Source organism: Trachurus japonicus, chromosome 13 (genome assembly GCF_045865225.1).
Source record: "Trachurus japonicus isolate A0001 chromosome 13, Traja_1.0".
Classification (NCBI taxonomy): Eukaryota; Metazoa; Chordata; class Actinopteri; order Carangiformes; family Carangidae; genus Trachurus; species Trachurus japonicus.
In genome coordinates, this window is record NC_140919.1 from 518,743 (window position 1) to 528,115 (window position 9,373).

General features: G+C 44.1%; 1 protein-coding gene across 1 annotated transcript; it reads left to right on the forward strand.

Annotated features, from left to right (window-relative positions):
- The first annotated feature begins 1,298 nt into the window (after window positions 1-1,298).
- LOC146975186 (intraflagellar transport protein 20 homolog) lies at window positions 1,299-9,069 on the forward strand. Its single transcript, XM_085794360.1, has 4 exons — window positions 1,299-1,436; window positions 1,536-1,621; window positions 5,371-5,474; window positions 8,490-9,069. Exons 1-4 carry the CDS (start codon window positions 1,310-1,312, stop codon window positions 8,569-8,571), a joined length of 399 nt encoding a protein of 132 aa, XP_085650486.1. The 5' UTR covers window positions 1,299-1,309; the 3' UTR covers window positions 8,572-9,069.
- Window positions 9,070-9,373: the final 304 nt, after the last annotated feature.

Genomic DNA, 9,373 nt, shown 5'->3' on the forward strand with positions numbered 1-9,373 from the left:
TGGTTTAAATACAGATAGTTACTAGTAACGTGGCTATTAAACACAGGGAGTAACTTGGTTTAAATACAGATAGTTACTAGTAACGTGGCTATTAAACACAGGGAGAAACTTGGTTTAAATACAGATAGTTACTAGTAACGTGGCTATCAAACACAGGGAGAAACTTGGTTTAAATACAGATAGTTACTAGTAACGTGGCTATCAAACACAGGGAGAAACTTGGTTTAAATACAGATAGTTACTAGTAACGTGGCTATTAAACACAGGGAGAAACTTGGTTTAAATACAGATAGTTACTAGTAACGTGGCTATTAAACACAGGGAGAAACTTGGTTTAAATACAGATAGTTACTAGTAACGTGGCTATTAAACACAGGGAGAAACTTGGTTTAAATACAGATAGTAACGAGTAACGCGGCTATCAAACACAGGGAGAAACTTGGTTTAAATACAGATAGTTACTAGTAACGTGGCTATCAAACACAGGGAGAAACTTGGTTTAAATACAGATAGTTACTAGTAACATGGTTAAACACAGGGAGTAACTTGGTTTAAATACAGATAGTTACTAGTAACATGGCTATTAAACACAGGGAGTAACTTGGTTTAAATACAGATAGTTACTAGTAACGTGGCTATTAAACACAGGGAGTAACTTGGTTTAAATACAGATAGTTACTAGTAACGCGGCTATTAAACACAAGGAGAAACTTGGTTTAAATACAGATAGTTACTAGTAACGTGGCTATTAAACACAGGGAGAAACTTGGTTTAAATACAGATAGTTACTAGTAACGCGGCTATTAAACACAAGGAGAAACTTGGTTTAAATACAGATAGTTACTAGTAACGCGGCTATTAAACACAGGGAGAAACTTGGTTTAAATACAGATAGTTACTAGTAACGTGGCTATTAAACACAGGGAGAAACTTGGTTTAAATACAGATAGTTACTAGTAACGCGGCTATTAAACACAGGGAGAAACTTGGTTTAAATACAGATAGTTACTAGTAACATGGTTAAACACAGGGAGTAACTACAGTAACGTGAGTAACGTGGCGCTGCAGCTATGTGTGTCCGGCCATTCAATAAAGTTTCATGATTCAAAACACAGCTCAGCCTTATCACACAGAGGCAGAGTGTCCCCATGGTAACCACACACACACACACACACACACACACAGCTGTAGATGATGTAATGTAATCTGAGTCATGTGACCTTCAGACTGCTGTGTTGTGCTGTGCTGTAGGTGTGCTGTGCTCTGACCTCTGACCCCTTGCGTCTCCGTGGTAACAGGGGCTGCAGCCATGGCTACGGAGCCGCTAGCGGAGGCAGGCTTTTACTTTGACGAGCTGAACAAGCTGAGGGTGCTGCAGCCGGACGTCAGCCAGAAGACCACGGAGCTGAAGGAGGAGTGCAAAGACTTCGTGGACAGTGAGTGTGTGAACGGGAGGTCGTGATGAGGTCGTGATGAGGTTGTGATGTCATGAGGTTGTGATGTCACGAGGTCACGTGGTCGTGTTGTTTCCACAGAGATCGGTCAGTTCCAGAAGATCGTGGGCGGTCTGATCGAGCTGGTGGACGAGCTGGCCAAGGAGGCGGAGACGGAGAAGATGAAGGTCAGTAGCCATGTTTCCATCCAAAGTGATTCGAATTACTGGGAAATGCGCATTAAAAGAAATTCGAATCATGTGTGTTTCCATCTACGGACTTTGCATCCCCCCCCCGGCCGGACGGACTGACTGACGGTCTGATTTGAACACATTAGCGCGATTTAGCGCATATGTTTATTACCGTCATAACGCGACCTGTGTGTGTGTGTGTGTGGGAGAGAGAGAGAGAGAGAGAGAGAGAGAGAGAGAGTTGCGCCGCCCCAGACTTTATTAATGATAAACGCTGGATTCGCTGGTTGATAAGTTTGGTTTTTACTGAGGAGGAACTATGAAGAACTGTGCAGTAATCACATATGAAGGTGTGTGGGGGCTTTTATTTTGCCGTGGCGATGCCACAATTAATTAATTGTTGTGTGACAGCGGAAACCCTGATGTTGTCTTGTGAGTGAACTGCAAACACGGGAGTAGACGGGGTGAAAGTGGCTACGTCACACTTAATTCGCATACAGCTGTTTCCATCCCATTCGAATCAACCAAAACCCGGCCATAGCGAGCGTATTTCATTTTGTGCGAATCAGGGGATTTTAATGCAAATCACGGCGTTTCCATCATCATTTTCCGATGCGATACATCTAGATCTATCTAAACAGCTGATGGAAACGCACCTAGTGTTTCCTGTTTCCTGTTCTGTCCAGTTTAATAAGTAAGGGATAATGTATAGTTCGGAGGTTGTTATGGAGAAATAAACCCCATTTAGAACCAGGTTCCATACAACCTGTCGGGGTTTATTTCTCCATAACAACCGACCAACTCTACATTATCCCGCTTAGAACACGGCCTACAACTAAATCATTCAATAATGTAACACAAAATAATGATAAAAAGAGATTTTATTCATGTAAAATTAGACCGTTGCTCGGGACGCCGCTCTGACCAGCGCAGCACAGAAAAGAGAAAGTATGCAGGATATTTACTTTATGTTTCATTTTTACCGTCATTAAACAGCTTGGGACTAATAGTGATGTTGATAAACGACTTGTAACCTGTTACAGGGAGAGTGGAGGCTCCTAAGTTATTTCCACATCGTGGATGAAAAGTAAACTTGCATCAGAACCTCTGACCGTGTCACAGCTCCTCTCCTCCCTGTAGCTCCGCGACACAAACGCATCCCATAATCTCTTGTTTATGACAGGTACGACTACACAAAATACATGGTAACGTGTATGGTAATCCATCGATCCACTGATTGATTATCAAAGGCTTCAAATGCACGAACGGGAGGAGGCTCAGCAAAACAGCGGCCGTGACCGGACATGCAGAGTCGGCCGTTGCTATGGAGTCCCTAGCAACGGTCCGCTGTTATATCTATCGCTCTGGCTCAGCGGTGGTCTATCGAGAAATAAACACCGCAGAATATTGGTGATTGACCAATCAGAATCGAGTATTCAAGAGAGCCGTGTTCTAAGGAGAAATAAACCCCTTCATGTTGAATGAAACCATACAACCTCAGGGTTTCCGCTACATGTAGCTAATTGATCGTGGCGCACCGCCACGGCAAAATAAAAGCCGCCACACCTTCAGAATGATGATTTTTTTTAATTTAAATTTTTTAATGTTAAAACAATGTTAAGCAGGGTTTCCACAACCAGTTACCATTAGGTAGCTACTTTGCAGCTCTTTCCACTACACAGTTACAACTTTCGACTCATGCTTTTCAATCACAGCTGAGTTCTTTATTTCCTCCTCATTAAAAACGAAACGTATCAACCAGCGCATCCAGTGTTATACCATTAATTAACGACTCTGTGGCGGCCGGGGGACGAGCGCTTCGCCCCTCAGCTCTGTGTGTGTTCATCTGTCGCGCTCTGTTTCGATTATTAAATAGGCTACAAACGTACACACATTGGCCTCACGTGTTTGTCATTCGCGGTGTTTTATTTTGAAAATTGACCGGATTCTCTCGTGTTTCTTTGTGTGACTTCCTGCCAAGACTGACACGGTGGCTCGCGGCTCGTGCACAAAACAGACCAAACGCCGAAATGATCGCTGCATGCTGCGGAGGATTGGACGCCGAAATGCCCCCGCATCTCCGCGCAGCCCCCCTCCCCGGTCGGGCAGTCTGGTCCCGCGCGCGTGCACCCCCCCCCCCCGTTGCTCAGACCACCCTCGCCGCCACTCTTTAAAAAAATCCTGGAGGAAACACTGAACCTGTCGGGGTTTATTTCTCCATAACAACCTCCGAACTATACATTATCCCTTACGTAATAAATATTTAATGTTTAAATTCGATTTCGAATTGTGTGGCCCTTCACTCACTTTATCGGAGTCGGTGTGGCCCACTGGAAAAAATAATTGCCCACCCCTGGTGTAGGTAGTAAACCACATGACAGTGACTCAGGGAAGGATTCACACTGAGACACAGCGACTGTCACATGTCCGCTCCGGTCCGGTCCGGTCCGGTCCAGACCGGTCTACTCTGCTGTAGGGCTGTCACTTTTCAGAAAAATTAGGTTCGAACGAATATCAAATGACCCGTAATTCGTTCGGATAAATTTGAATACCCAATACACACACAATTGCGGTGTTTTATTTTGAAAATTGTTTTAATTTTGAAAATTGACCAAATTCTGTCGTTGTTTCATGTTTGACTTCCTGCCGTGCTTGACGCGATCGCTCGCGGCTCGCACACAAAATAGACCAGACGCCGAAACGATCGCTGCAGGGCGCGAGCCGGCCGCGGAGTTGCATGCCGCGACACGACACCAGCAGTAAATATGGACGCCGAAAGGAAACCGGCTCCACTTCTCGGCATTTCCGCATCCGTTGTGTCCCTGGCGCTATGCAGGCAGTGCAGCCCACATTTTGAGCACTTCATTACCGCTCGAATATGAACTTTTCACCCGAACTTCGAACGAATATTCGAATGTTGAATAAAAAGTGACAGCCCTACTCCGGTCCGGTCCGGTCCGGCCCAGTCCGGTCCAGTCTGCTCTGCTCCGGTCCGGTCCGGTCTGATCCTCAGTCAGTATGTTTACATGACACTTGAAAAAAACGAATTATTGCCTTAATCCGACTATAACTGGACAACTGAAGTGCATGTAAACACCTTAGTCCGACTGAAATCGGAGTTGAGAACTCCGATTAAGACACCCAGATAATGCGATTGGAATTTGATTTTCTCCGTCATGTATTAATACACCTTAGTCGGAGTAGAACTGGACAATGCATGTGTTCATGCTCCACAACCGTAGAGACGGCACCAAGTGGAGCAGAGAAGCCGCCCGAACCCGGCAAAGTAAAGAAAAAAACCCAACATCAGCGCCGATTCAATGCATTTCACACAGCGCCACCAGCAGGAGTGTTTTATTATTTTTTTTAAATGAGAGAGAGAGAGAGAGAGAGAGAGAGAGAGAGAGAGAAAGGAAGCCCGTATCCTATTCTCAGCACGAATCCGGCCCAGACTGGTGCGTCTGGTCGGGAACTGCAGTTGAGAATTTATTATTAAGCTACTAAGTTGTTTATATTCAGTTTTTTACCAGGTGACAGAGAAGTCAACAGGCCAGGCGGCGTATTAACCTGCTGAAACAACGGGTGACGCCGCATGAGGGGGCGGACCCCGTCAGTTATTCGGTTTTTTCAGTTGCATGTATATTGAGACAAGGACAGAAGTCCGACTTGACGCCAAAATCGAATTTTGAGCCGAGCTCGTATGTAAACGTGCATGTAAACGTGCTGACTGTGTCCTCGTCCTTCAGGCCATCGGAGCCAGGAACCTGCTGAAGTCTGTGGCCAAGCAGAGGGAGGCTCAGCAGCAGCAGCTGCAGGCGCTCATCGCCGAGAAGAAGATGCAGCTCGAGAGGTAAAACACACACACACACACAGTTCACACACTCTGGAAAACCTGTTTTACAGAGAAAAGTCAAATGATCACATGGTGACGTCGGCTCCCAGAGCTCTGTTTGACTCCTGCAGACGCCACTAAGGATTTCTACTCCAAAGGAAACTGTTGAGTGTTTGAGTTGTTGAGTGTTGCAGCGGTCGTCTCCTCTGCTGAGGGACAGATAGAGGAGCAGCTCAGAGCTGGAGGGGCCTGGGTTACACACAAAAACAACATGTTTGTGTGTTGTTATATGATAAATTAGTCATCATTTAATCATTTCTAATCATGTAAAAGATCTTTTAATCAGACTTCTGGGGCTAAAAGTTAAATCCCACATATATGGAAGTTGATCTTCAGAGCTCTGACACAGAAGCTTCTACAACTCAAACACTGAACTACAACCAAACTAAAACTAAACTGAAATAATAATCAATATTAATAATAAAAGTGAATAAATCTAAAAGCTGATGAATGTGTGTTTGTAGGGAGGTTAAGCGACTTTTGACTTCAAGTCATGATGCAAAGCTCCTTTTTGGGATGGAAGTACCTTAGGGTCATACAAATACATCTATCCAAAGACACAAGTGAGATCACACTTTGTATCCAAAATAAACACGTAAACACACTTTTTTTTTTTAAAAATGGCTGCCGACCATACATGAGAGGCCCATATCTTTGCTTCTGTTGTAGCTGTAATAACTAATTTGGTGTCAAAGTGTACATTTTGGGGGTCAAGGAATCCAATAAAATAGGTTCCAAGACTAAAAAAACAATGATGTTCTCCTTACCATGACAATTGGAGCTAAGAAAACAACTAAAAATACATTCCATTTTGAATGTCCACTATAAACTACTATATTTACTTTACTTTATTTGTTTATTTAGTCGGGACAGTGCATATTAATGGACAGTGAGTGCTAGAGTAGCCACAGTAAATACACCGGATTTAGCACATGTGCTAAATTACATCCGTAGTCCCCAAAACAATACAACAAATTAACATGAAAAGTCCAAAAAGACAGAACTACAATGCCTTCAGCTCCTGGATGTTATCTACAACTTATTTGTAACATGATTGCAATATTTCAGGATTGTTTGTCAGTTTGAATGATGAACAGGGATCTAATGTTTTTCAATCTGTAGTGCGGACTCACATAGGAAGCATAAAGTCCAGTCACGACATTCCATTATGGCTAATTTGAAATAAGAAATAAATAAGAAATAAAGATGCTGTAACATCATGAGATAGATAATTCTTCATTCTAAATGGAATGTGTTTTTGGCATGCATTTTTCATCTTAGCTCCAACTGTCATGGTAAGGAGAACATCATTGTTTTTTTAGTCTTGGAACCTATTTTATTGGATTCCTTGACCCCAAAAATGTACAGTTTGTCACCAAATTAGTTATTATAGCTACAACAGAAGCAAAGATATGGGCCTTTCAAGTATAGTCGGCGGCCATTTACATAAAAAAAACACGTGTTTATTTTGGATACAAAGTGTTGTCTTAGGTTTGGTCTTTCGTCCACACGTAACCGCGGACGTCGGCTCCTGAAACCGGAGTTGAACTTTTTCTAAAACTCTGGTTTCAGCTTCATGTGTGGACAGGAAAACCGGACATTTTTCATAAATCCCCGCCCCCCCTTAGTTACTGTTGCTAGCACGTCAAGCTTCTCGACGCTGACCATGCGCCGACCGCTCAGACGCTACTGTGAATATCAATAATCACTAAACATGTGGACACTAAAACAAAATCGCGTGGTCACCATATGTAAACATAATGCTGATATGGAGTAAACAGGCTTTTATCAAGTTGTAAATTGCGGTCACTTCCCCACTGCTTTTCTTCCTCCATCCTTACATTTGTTTTGTTTTAAATTATCGTTACAATGTGTGTATCTGTGTATTTTCGTATCTGTCATAAACAAGAGATGACGGGCGGGGTGTGTTAGTAGCGAGGACTCGTCTCGCGGTGCCGGTCAGTTTGAGCCTCCACTCTCTCTGTGCAAGTTACAGCTGCTTTCCTGTTCGGAGTGATGTCGCCACCTACTGCTTTGGAATGCGCATGACATTGTTTGAGACGGATTTGCGGTTTCATAAGTTCGGTTTCAAAAATACCCGTGTTGGTGTGGACTAGGCCTTAGTTGTAGGTCTTAGGATAGATTTATTTGTATTTACTTCCATGCCAAAGGGGAGCTTTGCATCACGACTGGAAGTCAAAGGCCTATTTTTGGGGCTTAAAGGGATAGTTCAACATTTTGGCAAATTGGCCCATTGCCATAATCGCTATAGCCATAGCAGTAGGTTTGTTACCTTTAATTGTCTGTGTAAGATGTTTTTAGAACGGCGGAGCGGAGCGGCAGGCTGCTCAGAGCTACACTATGGAGGCTAAGGGAATTTCTTGGTTTCCCTCATCAAACTCATCAAATACACAATCCAACAACTCAAAAACGCTCTGGTGGACAAGTTGTGAGCTGCACATTCACCACGCTATGAGATAATAACACAACGTTACCACACAGAGTTGTTTTAGAGGTAAATTCATGCAAAACCGCTGATGCGCGTTGCGTTCAGGGACAGTTTTTCAGCAAGCAGTCTCTGTATTTACCTCGAAAACGGCTCCGTTTCGTAACGTTCCATTATTCTCTCATAGCGTGGTGAATGTGCAGCTCACAACTTGTCCACCAGAGCGTTGTGGAGTTGTTGGATTGTGTATTTGATGAGTTTGATGAGGGAAACCAAGAAATCCCATAATGAGCCTCCGTAGCGTAGCTCTGAGCAGCTCACGGCTCTGCTCCGCCGTTCTAAAAACAGCTTGCACCGACAATTAAAGTTAACGAACCTACTGCTATGACTATAGGGATTATGGCAATGGGCCAATTTGCCAAAATGTTGAACTATCCCTTTAAGCTCCCCACTATGTGAACTGTTGTCAGCTCTGCTCTGATTGGCCGGCGACCCTGCTGACATCACGACCTTCCCCGTGTCCTCAGGTATCGGATCGAGTACGAAGCTTTGTCCAAAGTGGAGTCGGAGCAGAACGAGTTCATCGACCAGTTCATCCTGCAGAAGTGACCACCGACCGGTCGCCATGGGACCGGTCGCCATGGGACCGGTCGCCATGTGACCGGCGGCCTGTTCCCTGAGTGCCTGTCCTGTTCCCACCTCGCAGGATTTCTCTGCTGCACCGGGTTCGATTCCCGAGCTCCGCCTCCTCTCGTCGGACGGCGGAGGACTCACACCTGGATTTACCTGAACGCTGAGTTTTCTTCTTCACACCAAATACCTGAACAAGAAGAAGAAGACGACGGAGCTGTTTATACAGAGGAATATTATTATTTATACTATTTATACTGAAGAATGACTGTAGATCTAGTTTTACTACTTTTGTATCAATTGAAATACTGCATGTGCATGAACGTGTAAATACTTTTTAAATGAACTTCCTGGTTTGATCTGTTGTTGTTGTTGTTGTTGTTGTTGTGTTGCTGCAGCTGTCTGCTGTGGCTCATTGTCTCATGTATTCATTACAGGACTAATTACCGTTGTACTTGAATAAATACTCTAAGCTGACACCGTGACTCTGCGTCGTGTTTCACTAACTCATGAAGTCACAGAGTCACATCAACACATAGAGAGCCGAAGCGGAAGCAGGAAGTAACGGTCACCATGGGACCTCAATTCGAAAAAAGTCTCCAAGTTAAAGCAGAAGTAAGTGGTCCGGTGGTTTTGGCTAATGCTGCGTTCCAGGCAGGCTTTTGAAACCGTAAATTACAGCTTCAAGTCACAACTTACGACTTTGTAGCGTTCCAGGCAACCCACTCGTGTTTCTCCGACCTGTTTTACCTGTGAAAGTCACTATAACGGCCACTCGTAA